This window comes from Miniopterus natalensis, chromosome 5 (genome assembly GCF_054644295.1).
Source record: "Miniopterus natalensis isolate mMinNat1 chromosome 5, mMinNat1.hap1, whole genome shotgun sequence".
Lineage (NCBI taxonomy): Eukaryota > Metazoa > Chordata > Mammalia > Chiroptera > Miniopteridae > Miniopterus > Miniopterus natalensis.
In genome coordinates this window covers 87,073,519-87,094,944 of record NC_142085.1, presented here as the reverse complement: position 1 = coordinate 87,094,944, position 21,426 = coordinate 87,073,519, and the positions used below count along the sequence as shown (strand labels likewise).

At 40.6% G+C, this 21,426-nt stretch overlaps 1 protein-coding gene across 4 annotated transcripts in view; it reads right to left on the bottom strand.

The window, feature by feature from the left end:
* TULP4 (TUB like protein 4) overlaps positions 1-21,426 on the bottom strand; it is a 147,212-nt gene that overhangs the window by 94,637 nt on the left and 31,149 nt on the right. For 3 of the 4 annotated variants that reach the window (XM_087817714.1, XM_087817716.1, XM_016200695.2), the window contains exon 2: positions 2,706-4,934. In XM_087817714.1, the coding sequence (XP_087673840.1) occupies positions 2,706-2,957 (252 nt within the window). In that variant the 5' untranslated portion in view covers positions 2,958-4,934. Of the gene's footprint in view, positions 1-2,705; positions 4,935-20,758; positions 20,791-21,426 lie in introns of those variants that run through there. The other variant, XM_016200694.2, reaches the window with a different exon arrangement.

The window sequence follows — 21,426 nt, the reverse complement described above, 5'->3', positions numbered from 1 at the left end:
AGTAGAGCAAATCTATCTAGGCCAAGAGAAAAAACACAAATGCCAGTAAGAATTCCATAAAACATCAACAACGAAGAAGAGAAACCAAATGTAGGTTGCCAGAAGGTACAGTAAAAACACCCAGCAGTATAATAATGTTGGGCAAAACACACAGGCGTGTTTGTTTTGGGAGTTCGGAGTCAAGCATGTGGGTGGACCCAATTAGAAATACCAAAAGGCTGCACAGCACAGATTCTCATGTTCTGGCACCCTTCCCACCCTCCCTACCCCATCCCAGACCATATCCCAGGAAAGATGACTTTAATTAACTTTAGACGAAAACCTTCAATTAGAATGTGATACCCCTTGCCCAGTGCACTATGGATCCACTTCTACCTTATGCCTAACAGCCTGTCTGTTGAAGGATGACTAGATGGCTCCATGTACCCCTGAGGCCAGGTCCTGTGGACTAGGATGGAAGTAGGCAGGATGAATGCGTTTCAGATATGGAGGTGACACAGATGAGGTACCCAGTGTCCCAGAATCCCAAACCTGTAATAAAACGAGTGGCACAAGCTCAGCTTCCTTCCCAGCTGGGACACCTTGAACTCTGCTTCTAACCCCTCACCTGTCTCCGGCCTCACATTCTATTCCGATATTTTGCAATCATGAGGCCATTTCTCAGCAGAGAGGCCCTGGCTCCACTGTTTTAGCCTCAAAAGGAAATGCAGATGGGCAAAACGCCCAAGGATGGCAGGGAGTCTAATAATAATTAAACAAGAACTAAGACCTAATGAGCTCTTTTATGTTCATTATCTATGGACTGTATCTTTCAGTCACTACAGGCAAGTTAGAAGGCTGGTATTATGTTCCCATACAGAAAACGTAACCACAGCACAGAGAAGTATGTAATTTATCCCAAATCATACAGAAAGGGGCTCAGCTCAAACCCAAGCAGTCTGGCTCAAGGATCCATAGGTTCACCTATTAATAAATCATGAACAGATGCTAGAGTTAGGAAAATATTTACTTGCCCAGGACTTCAGTAACAACCTCATTCATTCTCATTTTGACATGATGCAGCTTGAAGCTGCTTCCCTAGGAGGACATGACCAAAAAAATTACTGCCTTGTACCCACATCCTTCTCTCTTCCTCTCTAGCAAAAATACACCCAAAAGACAGTGTTTTCTATGTGTCTAAGTTACTTTCAGACATGATAATTTATTTCTATTAGGAAAAAAAAAATTAAAATTGCTAAAGGAAAAAAAAAAGAACAATGCCATTATTTTGACAAATTCTATTTTCTAAATAAAATATAATTCTATTAATATTCTGGTTTTGTTTAGGGAAAATAAATCTACTTTTAATGCCTTTAAAAGCCTTTAAAAATATCTTAACAGGATGCCCTGGCTGGTGTGCTCAGTTGGTTGGAACATCATCGCATGTACTACAAAGGATACCAGGTTAGATTCCCAGGCAGGGCACATACCCTGGGGGCAGGCTCGATCCCCGGGCGGGGCACATTTGGGAGGCAACAGATCGATGTCTCTCTCTCTCACATCCATCTTTCTCTATCTCCCTTTCTCTTCCTCTCTCTCTAATATATATATTTTAACAGGACATTTCTGATTTAAGATGTCAAAATAAAAATGACTCTAATCCTTCTCTTAGAAACCACCTCACAAGGAGCATGAAAACAAACACAAAAGCCATCTTTCAAGGGTGTCCAAACCACAGCACAGAAGACAGAAAATGGATGAGTGACAACTGGCTTCACAGAACAGACCACAAAAATAGACAACCTTCCAGTAAGTCTACCAACCCTCACAGCAGATAACTATCATTACTAAGTACCACCACAAAAGGCTGCTCAGGGCACAGTAGGAGCAAGTGGGAGGTGGGGAGGAAAGAGGGAACAGGGGTCAGGAAAGCTTCTCAGAGAAAAAAAAACAAATCCAAGAATCCAGATGAGACCATTCCTATAGTGATGTGTCCCTATAATGAAACCAATTCCACCAAACACACAACTGCCTTGTCTGCTCCTAAGGAAATCCTGTTAAATAAAGAATCAGTACTAACCATGACTAACTTGCATTACAGGAAAATATCTGCAAGAAATTGTTTTCTAGCCTGGCCAGCATGGCTCAGTGATTGAGCATCAACCTATGATCCAGGAGATCGCAGTTTGATTCCCAGTCAGGGCACATGCCCGGGATGCAGGCTCGATCCCCAGTAGGGAGTATGCAGGAGGCAGCCAATCAATGACTCTCATCATTGATGTGTTTCTTTCTCTCTCTCTCTCTCAATCTCCCCCCCCTCCTCTCCCCCCCTTTCTGAAATCAATAGACCTATTTAAAAAAAAAAGAAATTGTTTTCTAGAAGAAAAACAGTCCCAAGTTTTTCACTTGTGACATTGGCAGATCACTAGAGCTGACATTCTGATTGGGTTCTGCCCTGTGGCCAGGACAGAGTCACAACCTCCATCAGTTCTTCACTGGAGCTCGCAGGCGTGTGGTGGAAGGCGCAAAGATCCAGTAACCAAGCCACAGGCACTGTGTCTGCCCTAACACTTTCCCACCAAAATGTTGAAGACAGAATTCACTTTGCAAAGTTTCACTTGGCAGCAAATCAAAGAAACTAAAGAAGCCAAGTAAGTTTAGAGCCGGTGAGGGGCTCAAAAATACCTCCAGAAGTGACCAAACAGTGAAAGGAAAGCCCAGCTCACCTCGCTATTGTGGCCTCGCAGGTTAAAGTTGATTCTCTGTGGAGTATTCCTGTCCCGGCGGCAGTGGCTCGAGGTGAAGGTCACACCCACGACGCCCCGGCCGTTGCCCGTGGCCAGCCAGCCCTCCTCATAGTAGCGCCTCCTGCACACAGGCTTCTCCTTCTCGCTCTTGGGGACGCGTCCCTTCCAGGACAGGCAGAGGATGTTGGAGTCGCTGCAAAGGACGGGCCCTTGTTCCACCGCTGCATACATACTTTTTTTCAGTGAACTATTTTACTTAAAAAGTAATGTTGAATGCCAAAAAATTTAAACCAACTCCTCTCATTGATTTATTCTATTTTTGTGGTTGGCTTGCATTGCGTTCCCCAACCCCCTTTAGTTAAGATTGACCTAGACCTAATTAGGTCAGTATTTTATAAAGATCCACCAAATGCATAGTGAAAAAATTCCTCTATAAAAGATGATGGCAGTCTGCTAAGAAAAGGTAATGCTTAAAAAAATGTGGGGTCCATTTTTATTTTCAAGTCCTTAGAGGAAGAGTGGGCTGACCCTTTGGAGAAAGAGCGTCATTAATACGCGGTATCAAGAAACTGAGTTTTCTTCTTTTTACTGAGCTTGGTTATTCTGATTCAGCCTGAGATTCCAGTTTAGTGTAATATGATTCCAGAGACCAAGGGTTGCAAATACATAGATTTCAAGTAACTTAAGGCTTTAAGAATCCCTCGAGCTGGAATTTTCTCTTCAAAAGTTCAGACGCAGAGACAGAGCACAGGGGATCATCCTCTTTCTGAAGCCACCCTCTGGCATGTTTTCTCAACTAGACAAATTTCTGCTGCTAAAGCTGAAAAGATTGCATAAAGGGAAAAAAGGCACACGCACCGTACAGAACAACCAGAGTTTGTGCACTCAGCAGTCCAAGTTTAGGAAGAAGACTCTTTGCTGCTGTTCAGAACCCAAAACATCCCACCTCAGAAACCAGCCCAGTTTTCTGGCAGGTCACTGTGTTCCCAGGGAAAGCTGGGCTCTATCTGACTGCCCCTCCACAGGCCCACACAGCCCTTGGTGCCATAGAGATATCGAGAGAGAGCCCCCTTCACTCCACCAAGCCAGAACGTTGTAAAGCCCTGAAAACAGTCCAAGTGTTTGCCTCAGATGAATCCTAAATCCTCTTTCTGACAAAACGAAGCCTGGCTGCAGATTTCGTCTCTTTTGCCTGCCTCCTTCCTCTCTCCCCTAGTCTAACTTCTCCCCTTTCTGCTCCTAAAAATCACATATTTTTTCATCTTGAAGAAAAAAAATTAATCTCAGGTTTAAGTCCATCAAGTAATCCTCCTCTTATCTGTGCAATCTTCTTGAATTCAACAGAAAAGAGAATACCTTAAAACAAAAACACAGGCAAGGGTCAGGTTCTTCCCCACTGTTTCCCTAAAGAGTTACCACATTTTGCTGATGGGCTCTTTTCTGTTCACATTCAGAGAATGTTTCCAAATGCCACATGTACAGTCCAAGGAAAAGAAGCTTTGATTGGGTGGTCCTTGATATTTACTTTGTAATTATCGGTTTCAAATGCTACCTAAGATATTATCCTATAGAAACAGAAAAGGGAAATAATAAATTAAAATTTCTCGAGTACAGTCAACTGAAAAAGGCAAAGGAACCAGTTCATTGTTCAAACTTGTCCCATCAAACCTGAACTGGCTTTCCTCCAGCCACAATCTCACAGTAAGAGATACTTGTCAGTCCAGAATCTTACAGTCTGTCCAAATCACCAAATCCACTGAAAAATAAAGTGCAAAAACCACTATCTGATCCCACTTGCAATGCTTGAAATCACACTTGTCCCACAGTCACTGTCTCACTTAGCTCCTTTATACTGGAGAGGTATTTTTGAAGCTTGATCTGTGCCAGTTTTTTCTTCTTCTTTTTGCAAACTTTCTTTACCCGTGAAGACCATATGGAAAATTGGCCATTAGTGATGTATTTTTCTCCCCGGGCTCCTGAGCCCCGTGGTGTCAAGTTGCTCCATCTGATACTTAAATTAATTTTCATCAGTTGGAAAATGCTTCAAGTGTGCACCAGAATGAGCCTGTCTTCTCATGTGTGTGCACAGAAAGGTTTTAAATACACACAGACATACACTCTTCAGCTGGCTGGCAAGTGTCTGCTTTCCCAGTCATTTCAGGAACCATCTGATTAATCACAGCTTGAAGGCCCTGGAGTCTTACAAATCTGTAAAACAAAATAGGATATTAAAAAAAAACTTTAAAATGCTGAATAAAGCTTCTAACCGAGTAATCGCTGTAACTGAAATTGGAGACTCATCTTTACACTGACATATACCAAATGGAGCTAGTAATTGGTAAAATTCAAGCAGCAAAGAGGAGCACCTCCATCAACTTGGAGACAACGTACAACATGAGTCTGAATGCCGTTACTGTTTATTAAATTTGCCAGAAGCTGGGCATATCTGAATGAAATTACTGCCTGTCTCCCACACCTGGCCGTCCTAAGACTCAGCCCTGAATGTGCAACCTGAACCCTCCAGAAGACATCATCCTGGTTACGCAGGCGATATCCAAAAGGAGACTGAAGAGGGCCAGGCAAGTTATGTGCACTGGTCTTCTCACTACAAGTAAAAGATGTTCCTGAAGACACAAGGCAGCAAGGGCGTTTAAAACCCCTCCACCCCTGATTGGGGGCAGGTCACAGAGTAAAGCGCAGCTTTGAAACTGTCTAATGACAATAAAGTCCTACGAAATCTATCTCCAGCAAATCCATTCTCTTCTTCCTACTGCCTTCAGTCCCGAACTACATCCTACCCAAGAAAACACCGACGATTCAGTCCCTAACTCCTCCACACCATCCCACCTTCCAGGGGGTCCTCAGAGTGACCTTCACAAAAATCAAGGCTGTTCAACGAGCCTCAACTCTTCTTTTGCTGGTCTGGGCAGTTCCCTAGAGGGCCAGTGAAACAGACAGCCTAGCCTCAGCCAAAATACCTGACCCTAAAAGTCTAGGGCTGGGTCCAGGTATTTGTATTTCTAACAAGTTCCCAAGAGATGCTAGTGCAGCTGGTCTGGGGAGCAGGCTTTGAGAACCACTGATCAATGGGATCAAGTCCCAACAAGACCCTTTATGATCTGATTTCAGCTTGTCCTCTTCGCCTGACACAGCCTCCACGTCCATCACATTGGGCCATTCCCCAAAGTACGGTGTTCTTCCTCTCCTTCATGTCTCCCCTCCTGCTGCTCCCTTGACAGGCCAGGTCTCAACATTTCCTTTAAAACCCACCTACAATAGCACCGTTCCTGCACTGCTCCTCAGGGCACCTCGCACTAACGTCTGTGCCAGCTTCTTCACACTGCATCCCAACACTCGCTTTATGCTCCCAGAGGCAGGGAACCTATCTTTCTCATCCCTGCAGTAAACCTCAGCATAAATTGGGTACTCAACAAAAGTAGTAGGAGGCAGGCAGGGGCAAGGCAGCAGCTACACATAATTCCTTGAGATATCCTAATACAGATGAGTCACAGTATATATATTTTGTATGTGACAATAAATCAAAACAACCAAAATCTCTCAGGAAGCACTTACACCTGAGAAAAAAAGTGAAAGCAAATGTTATAAAATTCAAATTAATGCCATGCTCATCCTCCTAAAATACTAATGTCACTGACTACTACTACCATAGTCCCTATTCTGGCTTGGGGGCAGCATCATAGATGGGAAAAGCAAAAGCAACTTCTCAAGACCCAGCAATATACATGTATGGGTTTTAAACTACTTAAGAGCATAATTCATGATTATTAAAGCATCTATATTAAATACAGCACTGTAAATTATCAGTCCCCCCACCAAAACCGCCCCCAGGGGGACCATAAAGTCAAAATTATTTTCATAATAATACTAGGACATTATGTGTCTTCTTCACTGTGTTGACAATTTGTATCAATGGTGCAAAAGGAATAGTGGGTCAAATTGCCAGCTCTTTAATACCAATCAAGGCATTGGTACACAACTGTACCAGTACTCATCGGAATTTTTTGAAATGCCAGCTTCACTTAAGGATGTTCTTGATGCAGCAATAAAATTGTCAATTTTATTAAATCTCAACCACTGAGTACATGGCTGTTTAATATTCCGTGTTTCAAAATAACAACTACATAGAAAGCATTTCTGCTGACTACTAAAGTACAATGGTACCCCTGAGAAAAAGCACTTATGCTACAGTTTGTTTTATCTGATTCCTACTTTCCACCAACATGAATAAAATTCACCATTGGGGTGAATGAAAGTGCACTTTTGGTTTTTTAAAAAATCATTTGAATTAATGTTAGAGACCAGAGATAAATTAGGGAAGGTATTTTTCATGTACAAAATTTTGATAGAAATATTTGTTAAAATTTATAAGAATGCAACTGCTCTGAAAAAGTTTGGTTCATTAGCTAGTCAATGAAGATGTGAACGCTGCAAACAGCAATGCTGCTCCTGACAGTCTTCGCAAGTGCTCCAGGGCACAGACGCAGGCATTTGTAACAGCAGCAGCGTTTATACTAGCCAAAACCAGAAAACAACCTGAACGAATGAAGTTGGTACAGTATATTCAAACAGCAGAATTCTATACAGCAATGAAAATGAACAAACTACACAGAATAACATGAGTGAACTTCCCAAGCATAATGCTGAGCAAAAGGGATCTTATGATAAAAAACCACCTACAATATTAATTCATTTACATTTACAGGCAAAACTAAATTTATCAGTTAAAAATGCATACACAGACAGTATAAATAAAAATTTAAAAACAAGAAAAACATAAAGCAGTGTAGTGGTTCCCTGGGGGTGGAGACTGTGAATGGAGAGGGGCACACACAGGAGTGTTGCTCAGTGCTCACAATATTCCATGTCTTCATCTGGGCGGTAGTTTTGAGTGTTCACTCTTATAATTATTCTTTACTTCCTATATATCTAACATATTCTTCTACATGTATGATGTATCTCACAGTAAATAGGTTTAACAAGCTGTCAGCTGTTAGGCCAGTGTCCTTTGAGATTTTTAGGAAAATTAAAAAAATCAATTATTAAGAAAGAATTTTTTAAATTATTATATACAACCTTAATGAATACTGTCCCAACCTAGAAAATCCCAATAAAGTAACAAAGATGTCATTTTACTTCTCAAACTAAGCAGGTATCCACAAAGAAAATGCATATTAATGGTAATAAATGGAGATAAGAGAAAATTTTAGAATATGGTTCTATCTGAAGTAAAAAGTAGATTTGAAGAAAAAATAAACAGATGCTAGATGAATGCAAAGCAGGAAGAAAAATACAGTAGAAACTTTTGAATAAAGTATTCCAAACATCCTAGAGTTTAAGCTTTTGATTACAGGCTTGTCTGGGGGTTGGAGAGAAGGAAAAGGAAAGTAAAATTTCCTGGTTGGTGACGTGCATTAAACACATCCTGGCCCTGGCCCGTTTTGCTCAGTGGTTAGAGCACCAGCCCTTGGACAGGAGGACTGTGGGTTCGATTCCTGATCAAGGGCACATACCTCAGTTGCAGGTTCCATCCCCAGCCCCAATTGGCATGCAGGAGGCAACCAATCGACGTGTCTCTCTCACATCAACGTCTGTCTCTCCCCCCACCCTTCTCCCTTCCACTCTCTCAACAATAACAAAAATCAACGGGGAAAAAATATCCTCGGATGAGAATTAAAAAAACACATCCCGCTTTCTACTGTGGTTAGCCATTGTCTTAGATTCACTCTGTGGCTGGCAGGCAGAGGGAGTGGGGCGCTCTCCATCCTCAGGCCTCCTCCATTTGCTTCTGTTCCACAGATGGCAACAGATCCTGAACTCTACTCTCCTTTTTAACTGAAGCAACTAAGATGACCTGTCTTTAATTACAGTTACTCCTTCCCCTGGGGAATTTTCCACAACCCACAAATATCCATGGAGTCTAAGGCTGTTCTAACTGGTTCCTAATGAGCTTCAATAGCTGCCTAAAGGCTAGTTCAAATTTGCCCTCCAAGACTGCCTTTTAAGGCAGGAATACTCTCAGCAATCTCTTGTCATGTGGCTACCTACATATGTAGGGAAACAACTACATACAAGGAAATTTTACACTATCACTGCAAAGATAATGGAGCTTAATAATATGTCTTAATAATGATTATGTCTTTATAGATATATCTCGATATATCTATATATATATGTAGTATTAACATTCTCAAAACGTGCCGGTAAGGCTTATTCCAAAGATGCGTTCTTACTACAACTGTATCAAATCGTTTTCCCACTGACTTGCACTGTAAGTTTTAAAGATGCATTCCACAGAAAAGCTATCTTATTCGGAAGAGCACCAGCTCCTTCAGATGTAGTACACTGAAGCACTGTACAGACTTCACATGGCAAGGGTCTTCTCTATTCGTGGTAGAGCTATTTTTCTGTTTAATTCATCATATATACTAAACCGCAAACTCTCACACTCCAATTTTTACCTCACCTGAAGTACTCAGCAGTACAAAATTTAATTAAGTGCTCAATAAGGTACTAAATATGCTACATAGCCCCTAACACCCTTCTAAGAAAAAGGGAAACAAAAAACAGAGAACTGAGTGAGGTTCTCTATAAACCCTGGGTCAACATCACCACTCAGAATCTGGGTCTCCTGAAAACCTAGGCTGATAAACACTGCAGCCCATACGAGTAAAGCAATTCAAGGCGGAAGCCGTGGGTCCACCTAACTGCTCAGAGAACAGCAAAGAGGTACATTTTCAGGGAAAGTTACTCCCTCTTACTTTCTGCGCATGGTTTCAATAGCCAGCTCTAAGAACATGAACACCTAATTATCTGTACAGAGAAAGGAGGGCACAGAGGCTGTAAAACAAACAGCTGGATTACTGGTTTACAAGAGAATGGGAGCTAGATACTTCTAAGAGTGAATCCACACCTGCAACTTAAATGGTGAAACACTATGAGCTCACTTGTATCAACAGTCATGTGCCTTACTTTAAAAAGGAGGACATTTCACTTATCGAAGTGACAAAGACTGAAAAATACAGTAATTCCCAATGTCATGTAGGGTACAGAGAAATGAGAGACCAATTTGGTGATATAATTCGAAGACTTAAAATGTTACAAACCTTTTGATTTAGCAATTCTACTTCTGGCAATTTATCATAAGGAAATAATCCTGGATTGTACAAAGATTTAGGAGGGTTTCCACCACAACATTTTTATAAGGGAAAAATCTGAAATAACCTTTATGTCCAAAATGGGATACTGGTTCAGTAAGTATTGGCACAGACATAAAACACAATACTAATTATATTATAGAAGACTATAGAGTGACATGGTAACATGTTCTCAATAACTTAAGTGAAAAGTGAAATTACAGGTTACACTTCCAGGATGCTCTGAAGGGCCTGCCCACTACTATATAACTAGATATTGGGTAAATCACAACAGTGTTTGCTGGACTTGCAGAAGAGTATGAGAAATCTCCAAGGAAGGAACATGACACACACATAAACATACAAGAAAGTCAGAGTTATCTGGCAAATGCAGATATAAGATAAAAATTTGTCCAGAATTGTCTGAACAAACGCTGAGATAAGCATTAGAATCAGAATTAGGGTGCCTAATTGCCCCAGTTTCCCAGAACTGTCCCAGTGTTGTTAGCACTGAAACAATCTCAGGGTACCCCTTAGTTCTAGGCAAACCAGACAGTTGGTCACCCTATCAGATACCCAAACTTGGTGCAACTTTAAGGTGTGGAGACTGAGTCCCACACATTCAGCAGGGCCACAAAGGAAACTAAAACTACCCCAGATTCCTAGCCCTCTGTGGTTCTACATTAGAGCAATGCAAATCTTGTCTGCAGGAAACATTCCCAATTTAGGACTTAAGGATTCCCAAAGATGGGGTACAACCAAAAATCAGTTAACAATAAAAAATTATCAAACATACAAAGAGAAGTCATATCACAACTTGTCAGTAGAAATAACAAATTTAGATTCCAAGCCTTCAGAAACTAAAATGAACAGAATTTGAAATCATTGGGTTTGGCCCGGCCAGGTGTGGCTCAGCAGTTGAGCATCAACTCAGGATCCAGGCGATCAGGGTTCGATTCCCGGTCAGGGCACATGCCCAGGTTGCGGGCTCAATCCCCAGTCGAGGGCATGCAGGAGGGAGCCGATCAATGACTCTCTCATCACTGATGTTTCTCTCTCTCTCCCTCTCCTTTCCTCTCTCTGAAATCAATAAAGATATATTTTAAAAATATAAATAAATAAATAAATAAATAAATAAATAAATAAAATCATTAGGTCTGGATTTTTTTTTTTTAATCCTTACCTGAGGATATTTTTTCCATTGCTTTTCAGAGAGAGTGGAAGGGAGAGACAGAGAGAGAAAGAAGGAGAGAGAGAAACATCGATGTGAGAGAGAGACACATAGATTGGTTGCCTCCCGCACACGCCCCAACATGGGCTGGGGATTGAGCATGCAACCAAGGTACATGCTTTGGCTCCAATCGAACCTGGGACCCTTCAGTCGGAAGGCCAACATTCTAACCACTGAGCAAAATTGGCTAGGGCAGGTCTGAATTTCTGGGTTCCAGTCTGGCATATAAGAAACCTGAAAATCACAACTCTATCCTAATAAGTTAAAAGCTGAAAAAGACAGCCCTAGACCATTTTGCTCAGTGATTAGAGTGTTGGCGTGCGGAATTAAGGGTCCCGGGTTCAATTCTGGCCAAGGGCATATACCTCGGTTGCAGGCTCAATCCCTGGTCCCCAGGTGGGGCTCGTGCAGGAGGAAACCAATCGATGTGTCTCTCTCACATCGATGTTTCTCTCCTCTCTTTCTCCCCCTCTACCCCCTCGCCCTTCCACTCTTTCTGAAAAGCAATGGAAAAAATATTCTTAGGTGAGGATTTGGGGGGGGGAACCCCAGAAAAAAATCAACTCTTCTTACATACATAACAGAATTGAGTCACAGGGCAAAAACTGGAGGTATCCAAAGGCTAGTACAAAGAATTACACTTACCAGAGCACAAATCAGTAAGTTAAAGCCTCTGGGAACCATCCCGGCATAGGGAAACCTGAACTGTAACTGATGAACTGTAGCAGGCTCAGTGTGGGCACGTCTGAGAGACAAAAACTTCAGGGGGCCCCAACCATTGGGGCCCCTAGACTTTGTGACTTTTATCTCCAGGAGGGCACCAGGTCCTCACAGTAAATACTGAAGAACAATCCCTTGCTTCCAGCAGGGGAAGAACGAAAGGAGCCATTTTGAAATACACCAGAGCATTCTGTTCTTAACAAGGCCTGCCCTCAATAAAAACTATTTAACCAGAGCCTAACTGATCTGGGGGAAGAGAAATGTCCAACTGAAGCCCACTCTAGCCAACTTGTCATACCTAAGAGGGGGTGGAGAAACTGAGGAAAATACAAAAAGACAGTCCAGAGGCAAAGTGCGCTAAAAGACTGAGACCCAAAGTTCTTGGGATGCTATGTGAATCACGGTAATTATGGTTAATGGCACTATGACATACTTGACAGTTGCTAAATCAGTAAATCTTAAATGTTCTCACCACAAAAAAGAAATGGTAATTATGGGAGGTGACTGAGGCATTAACCAACCCTAAAAAAAATAGAAACTACTATATGATCCAAAATTCCACTTAACGTAAGGTATATAACCAAAAGTACTGAACGCAAGATCTTGAAGAGATGTTTGCACACCCACGTACATAGCAGCGTTATTCACAGCAGCCAAGAGGTAGAAGCAGCCCAAGGTCCATCACCAGATAAATGGGTAAATAAAGTGTGCTGTATACATATAAAGGCATATTATTTGGCCTTAAAAAGGAAATTCTGACAAATACTACAATGTGGCTAAACCTTGAAGACATTTTGCTAAATAAAGTAAACCAGTCATAAAGACAAATAACTGTGTGATTCCATTTATATGAGGAAACTAGAGTAGTCAAATTCATAGAAACAAAGTAGAATGGTGATTTCCAGGAGCTAGGGAGGGGAGGCAGAAATTTCCAGGAGCTAGGGAGGGGAGCTGCTGCTTAATAGGTATAGCGTTTCAGTTTTGAAAGATAAGAAGTTCTGGAGATTGTTGTACAACAATGTGAATATACTTAACACTACAGAACTGTGTACTTAGAAACAGTTAAGATGGCAAGATTTATGTTACACACTTCACCTCAATAAAAAAATGTGTGTACACACACACACACACACAAATTGAGATGGAATCATAGGGCTGCAGAATGCTTCCCCACACCTTACAACAAAATCACTAAAAGCCTATTTATGGCAGTTCCTTTTAATCGGCACATCGTGTCCAGCTATCAAGAAAAATATTACAAGGCATATTACAAGGCAGAAAACAGTATATTTTTCTATTTTTCGTGAGTTGCTCGTTGACCTCTTTACCATATGACAAGTATTTGGGCCCCTACATTCTCAGATAGGCTGGTAGCTACTGAAGGGTAAAGACTTTTAAATGCCTGTTCTCAAGGTAGTCAATAAATGTATGTTCAATCGAATAAAAGTGCTTTTATTTCATACATGGTGTTAAAAACCTTTTCCCTGAAAGACAAATGATCCTATGTAAGAATAAAAATGCTTCCCCAAAGATGTTATAAATTATATTCTTTTATAGGACAGTAAACTACAGGAAATCTTTCCACTGCCACAGGCAGATAAACAGACTCATGTAATCATAACTCTGGTTCCACAAATGCTAGACAGAATTTAATACAACTTCACTCGCCCTGTAATTTGAACTCAGGTCTATCTGGATCCCAAACCTGTATATTCCCAAATGCTTTCCCTGAGATTTTTTTTGTCTGGTCTACCTTTCCCATAACATTGTGAACATTCTGAGAGCAGGAAATATGCCTTGATCACGGAATCTTGCAACCTAGGAAAGAACTCAATATCTGCTGAATAAATGGCACTTAAATGTAGGAAGAAGGCCAACATGCTAACTCCTTCCAAAAGCATCACTGTATGTCCTCATGAAATAAAGAGAGGACCCTGAATTGTAAACTACAGGTTCTAGTATATCCACTATCTTCTAATTAAGAAAAAAATTGTATATTTTGGAATTTTTCCCATTGAAAGGGCTGAAATTCTGGGGCTCTTAGAAGGCCAAGTTCCAGTCATCTAAAACTCTATAGTCTTGGATGACAGTAAATACATCAAATAAAATTATATAATAAAATCTGTCTTGAAATTAACCATTACAACACAGAGCTGCAAGTAGCTAAAAATGTCCCCCAAGCTCCTGCCAGTGTCCCTTTAGTAGTATTCAGGTGATCTCACCATGCTAAAGTTTACTAGGATACCAGTAATACAGGATCTTTTCACAGATGCACAGCAATGCAGGAAATTGAAACCGGTTATGTCTAGCACATATACAAGAATAAACAAGTTTAGATTAGATTAGTGAAGAAATTATACTCTTAGTCATGACTACAGAAGAAATACAAAATATAAACAGCTTCCGTTACAAAAAAGAAAAAAAACATAGAAGTATCTGTCAGAGAAAAATAAAGGATGTGGCAAAACAACTGCACATTAGTTCCACTACCACATTCCACTTTCCTAAAAATTACTGTATCTGTACAAAAGCAGACACATTTGATATAGCAAATCTGAATTTTAATGTCTTTTGTATTATTACTTAAAACTTTTGAAGCTTATTTTAATATTAACATAAACTTTAGTAATTTTTTTAACTTGCAACTTAAAGTTCTTTCCAAAGAACTAAATTGAATTGCACTGTAACAGATAATGACAGTTTATTTTTAATTTTTATAGCCAAATATTTTCATGAATACCTATATACTGTTCAACTAAAATGAAAACAAAACACCAATTTACATCATGATGAGTAAATGTTTTCATATCTGCTGCCATCTATTTTACTTGCAAAAATAATCCCCTGGCATTTCCATGTTTTCCATACAGAAAGGGCTCAAATGGATAGCTGAAATGCAGCCAGCAACTATATACAGCCAAGAGTCCTGGCTATGGCCCAGCCTCAACTGAGTTTTATGGGAAGGATAACTTCCATTGATTCCTTCCTGGTTCTGATGGTAACTAAGCAGGTGTGCCCGACATTCGGCCAACAGACGGACAAAGCAGACACAGTAAGCATGCCCAGATCATGCACTAGGGCAGACAGCAGGGCAGGGAAGCAGGGGACCCAAGCTTACCGATGACCCAGTGCCCACACAAATGGACATATCTCCAATTCTGAATATGTGCTTGGGGCCAGAGAGAAGCAGTTGTGAGGTATTCAATAATCAACACACAGAGAGCATCCCAGCTTGGTGAGTAGCACTTACAAGAGTACCTGGCACTGAATGAATGAGTAGTCGTAGGCCGTAAAGGAAACAGCAGCTGGAAATCACCTTTTCAATCAGGACGGAGAGAGCAGGATGCAGAAGTCTACATCATAAAGAGCCAGCAATAGTATTTTCCCATTTCACCATAACTCTCACATAATGACCATGATAACTTTTTGGACAGAAATATTTTCATTTCCTCATAACAATGGCATTACATGCTTTAGTCAAGCAACAATAAAAGAATATTATAAAACAGTTACCAAGTATCCAGCCTGAGGCTAGATAATATAGTTAATAAAAAAAAAATACTACATCTGGTCCCTGAACTTAAACAGTTCACAATCTACCTATGGAAGCAAACTCATAGCACTGAGAGTAGTACCTAGTATATAATAAGTGGTGGATAAAAATGTGAGGAATTAACAGATAAGTGGATGGAACAAATGGCATATCAAAACTGACTTTAAGGTGACATTCATGGTGGCTCATTTCCTAAGTAATATTTTTATATTTTGCTCGCATTCTAGAGCTCATAATCAGTGGGTTGCAGGTGGCTTTGTTCCAGAAGGGATCTGTGTTTACTTCTGTCAAGCCCTTGGGTGTCTCTGACCCAGTAGCACTGAGATGAGTTTCTCAGCTTGAGGTTTTCCAGATCACGCAGGTAGCACAAATTCAAATCCCAAACCCAAGAGTATCAAAAAAGACTTCTTATTTAAAGTTATGAAGAAGCCTCTGCCCTTTGCTAATGGATGTTCTCTCCGCACCTGTACCCTATTCAGGGAGGTACAGACGAAACTGTTTCCCTGAAATTTAGGTCCCTAGTATCAGCAGAGGTCTCCTCAGTGTCACTTCTCTCTCTCTTTCTCTCTCTCTCTCTCTCTCTGGAATACTTACTCCTCTTTCTCTGTGGGTTTCTCATTTTCTTGCAATAAAGATGGTCAAAGAATGTTTGTTTTATCTTCTCTAATATTTCTACTGTTTATAGCAAGAGGGTTTCCAAAATACCTGGTCAGCTTCATTTCCAGGAGCGCTCCATACTCTATCATTTATCATCATCAGGTATGGGTTCAGAAGTCATCCCAAAGGTGAGCAAGTGCTGAAACCAGGTAAGCAGTCAAAGCAGGGGATACCCAAAAGGTGAGGGAAGCACAAGCAGGCAACACAAGAGCCAGGCTAGGGCTGGCTAGAGAGAAAGGCAATCAGTGGGGAAGGAAATAAAGGCAGGAGCTTATTTCATAATGATGAGACCAATCTGAACTTAACAAATTAGTTCTGAAGGATGACTGGCCTACTGAAGAACACAACGCTTACCTTTACTGGTGCTTCTATCAATTAAAGAGAATAATTTAGGAATATAGTACTATCACTTGTGCATATAACTCACCAAAAAAAATCCATGACGAGCATATAGATTCAAAGTGAAATCAAACTCAAGTAAGAAATATAACATAGGAAACCCCATGGACAGGAAATGAGATGAAGTAGATAGTCCATTACTAGAAACAAATTATCAGTTGTGCTATGCTACTGAGAAATCATAAGATTCAGAGCATAAGCCAAATCTTGTCACATTCTATACCACAGAGTTGTTTTCCACAGGAATTTGGTTATACAGATCAAGGAATAAGTGGACTATCACCAAAGGCCTGGAAATGCTTATTTTGATTCCATTACTACTGAATGTAGCCAGACCTAATGTTTCAAGTTTTTAAAAATTTCCTTTCATAACCATATGTGGGAGATAGTTAAAAATTAGCAAAATGATGATCAAATAAGCTAGATAAGGGCCCACTCACACCACTCACTACCCCTTAGCAGTTTCAGATGCACATCTCTACAGATTTTCATGTACTAAGAATGTCCTCTATATGAAATTGCTAAAAGAATTCAAAATTGAGATAGGATTGACATGAAATGGGGTTCATTAGGGAAGGGGCCTGGATCCCTGTGGGATCCAGATCCCTGCTTCCAACAGGTGTTGTTACAGTAACACTAACAAGAATGAAAATTCAGTTAATTCATAGTACTGATGAGTAATTGTACAAATAAAACATTAGAAAATGAACTGTAGAATTTAAATCTCCACTGTGTTTCTATCTGATCAGTGGAGTAAACCCTTCTTCCCAGAAAACAGTGCTACTTCAAATGAAGAGTAGACATTGGGTAGCAGGAAAAAGGATAGTGACCCAAATCGGCCCTGAAACCACATTTCAATTAAGTGCTATAATCATACTGGAGATAATGAACATGAGACTTGGGGTTCAGGCAATGATTTATATCACCCAGGTTCTCAGAAGGCAGTCAATCTATCAAAAGCTTAGCTTTTTGAAGAAACAAATCAATTCTATTTCCTTCCAGTTCTTATACTACAATATCCAGGTCTTAAAATAAAATAGCATTTGTATACCTAAATTTTAGAGATATTCAGCATGGCCATGGACTAAACAAGTGAGAAAAATCAACTGGAGTTAGTGCTGAAAGACGTTGTAGTGCCAACAAGCATAAACTGAAACTGAGTACTTAGTAATGAATGCATACTGTTGTTTTAATCAATGTAGTAAAAACATAACTCTCTCCAGAAAGAATTTAAAGCACTTTATAAAAAGTGCATACAGGCCTGGCCAGGTGGCTCAGATGTTGGAGCGTTGTCCTATATACCAAAAAGGTTGTGGGTTCCATTCCCAGCCAGGGCTCATGCTGTGGGTTCGATCCCTGGTAGGCAACCAATCGATGCTTCTCTCTCTCTCTCTCTTTCCCTTCCTCTCTCTAAAATCAATAAGCATATCCTCAGGTGAGGATTAAAAAATTTAAAAAGTGCATACAAAAATAAAATAACATTATTTACCATCTTATAAAAAGAAAAACAGTTAAGAAAAAGGAGACAGCAAAAATGTTAACACTAAGCACAAAACCTGGGCCTTACATAGGCTTGCAATCAGGGGAAAAGGAGACTCAGAATGTCTTACAGAAATCTTATCAGAAATGAGGAAACTGCCTAGTTATCCAGGAAAGACAGTGTTTTCCCTATTATTAAATTCTGAAAAAATTTCAACACTGCAGCACTAGAGGGCCATCAGATGGTGGAAATGATACTGTCTATGACCATCTCACATGAATGTACAGCAGGACTGACACTTATTTCCTGCAGCTACCACAAATAAAGTTTAACATTAAGGGCACTTCAGTAAAAGTGACTCTTGAAGGCCTAGGAGTATGGTCCAGCACGAGCTCCGATCAAACAGAGGCGCCTTTCCCCTTCTTCCTAAAGAGCGTGACTCAACTAGACTAGTCAACAAACAAGGCAGGAGCCACATACGCCCTCCGCCCCCGCCTCCCGTTTACCTGTGGAATGCTGTCCCCTGTCCCTGCCATTCCTTTGGAGTGACAGAAAGACAACCACCAGGATGGGAAACCAGACCTCACTGGTTCTGTAAATAAGGAAGTTAGGCAGGACTTCAAGTTAGGAGTCCAAAGTCTGAGTTACCTCTCAGATACCAGTAAGATGCATGGAAACAAATGACATTGTTTCTTTCTCCTCCTGCCTTTCAGAATAGCCTTCCCAGAACATTCCCAAGCTGAGACAGCTCTGCCTGGTCCGATGAGATAATCTGTTTCCCTCCCAGTCACTTAAAGCATAGGGAGCAGAAGGATTCGAGCTAGCTATTTTTTCCCCTCAGATTTATTATATTTGCTACTGTTTCTTTTCATCTTTTCTTTTTTTAAGAAATAATAATTATCTTTTTTTTTTTTAATGTATCTTTATTGATTTCAGAGGGAAGAAAGGAGAGGGAGAGAGAGAGATAGAAACATCAATGATTAGAGAGTCATTGATCGAGCCCACACATCAGGCATGTGCCCTGACCGGGAATCGAACCCCGATTGCTTGGATCCTAGGTCGACGCTCAACCACTGAGCCACGCCCAGCATGGCACTACTGTTTCTTTTCAAATAAAATATTTTAAAAATAAAAACCAATTATTTATCCATATATCTGTTCATCTATTCATTCACAGAACAAACACTGAGTGCCTTACATCCTAGCCTCTGTGCTAAGCTGTGGAAAATCTACGAATAAAATACATCCTTGACTTTCTAATTTAGGTGACAAATGACAGTGTTTTTCTCTTCCAATTTAAACAGTTAAAATGTGCACTGCATGGTAAAAGTGCACCTTTCAAATACCATTAGAATGTAAGATTGTCTCCTGCCAACCTAAAGATGGCTCAGGGCCTCAAATACAAAATCATATCTTCAATTAATCACTCGACTGTGGCCGCCTTCCTAAGGACAGCTGGGCTTTCAGCTCTGTCCCGGTAGCCAGCAGGGACATTGCCAACAGCTTTTGTAGCTACAGAGGCACTGAGGAAGCCATTTAAGAGGGAAATCAAATTTTGTAGGGACTCCTCCTCACCATGGTTTCCTCCATTGGCGCAAAGCAGTTTTTAATTTCACTGAAGAATTTCTTTAAGAAACAAATTTTCATAATAAAAATACAATCTACATTCAAACAGCCACTTATTCCAAAAAGCTAAGAAAATAAATTCCTGATGAAGAAAAGATGACTTTAAATAACCAAGGAGGATAAGGTAACAAATGACCAGTGGAAAATATCAAAAATAAAAAAGCAATTCCAAAAAAAAGATACAATGGCATAAAAGCATAGTGCCAGGCACTTGTCATGGCTTCAGTTATTCATTTTATAATACATAAGGTTTCCTTTCTTTAAATGCATTCATATTACATTGAGCTTGCTACCACAAGATTGATGTACTACAGTTCTAATTAAAATTCACACCAAGGCCTACCTCTCAACAACAAACATTCAAGCTGAGAAATAAAAGGAAATGAAAGAGTATGTAAGAAAAATGTGCCATTTTCTCACTGACTAAATGATCAATTTTGACTCCCTAGTTACTGAGACAGTCAAACCCTTACATCTATTGTGATGCATTTCCCGTCCACCCACACAGTAAATGCCTCACATTTAGCCTGGTCATAAAGAAGCATCACCTAATTCCACAGCACCATCTAAAATAACAGTCCTACGGTCTAGGCTAAGGAATGACTTCCTAGGTAGAGACGTACACATGCTAAATTCCAAGCCAAGCAAGTATCAAGTGTTCACAGCTGCCTGCTGCATCTGAGAACCTTTTGGACGAGAATGAATAGGTCTGCTGTATGTCTCAGCAAGATCACAAGGAGACCCACACCATTCTAGGGGCAGGGAAAGGAGACAGGCCACGGATACTGTCCCAGTTATGCTAATACCAAATGACTGGGCTGGGAGAGGGAAAGTCTCCATTTTTCTTTTTTTAACATAACTTTCTGAAATTAAACACTAATGAAGTCATTTAAAACTAAGTTTTGTATGATGTAAGCCATGTGTTAAAGACACTCCTCATGGATGCAAACAGGGTATCATATACTTAGGCTGGGAAGTATTTTCTAAACATATTAGTACCAACTCTATTATATTCTTCCCATGGCATTGCGATTGGAATATAACACAGAAGGGAAAAGAACACATCTTTCTACCACACCTAAGCTAAATCATGTTTATATATAACTTAACATTATCTTTAAGAAGTTTCAACTAGCCCTAGCTGGTTTGGGTCAGGAGCGTCAGCCCTCCCACTGGAGGGTCCCGGGTTCGATTCCGGCGAAGGGCACGTACCTCGGTTGTAGCTTGATCCCCAGCCCTGGTCGTGTGATTGGTTGCCTGGGCGTGTGCCAGAGGCAACCAATCGATGTGTCTCTTTCTCACGTCGATGTTTTTCTCTCCCCCCTCTCTCTCCCTTCCACTCTCTGTGAAAAGCAATGGAAAAAAATATCTTTGGGTGAGGATTAAAAAATAAATAAAATAAAAATAAAAAGTTTCAACTAGATGGTAGAAAACATATACAAGATTTAAATTCTGAACAATTACGAATTGTTCATCATAAAAAACCATGTCTAGTCTTCTGCCCCTACCCCCAGTCTAAGTAAAAAATTAACCTCACCCACACGACTCCCTAACACAGAGATTGATTTATCTCCTCACTTTTCACCAGTCCTGACATGGTGCCCTCAAGTATTTGTTCAACTAGCTGTTTAAAAAGGGGGGGGGGGGGGGGGGGGGGAATCAGCCCTGGCTGGTGTGGCTCGGTTGGTTGGAGTGTCATCCTGTGCATTTAAAGGTAGAGGGTTTGATTCCAGGTCAGAGCACATACCTAGGTTGAAGGTTTGATCCAAAGTTAGGGTAAGTACGGGAGGCAACTAATCCATGTTTCTCTCTCACATCGATGTTTTTCTCTTTCTTTCTCTCCCTCTTCCCTCCTTCCTCCCTCTCTAAAAAGAAAGGCG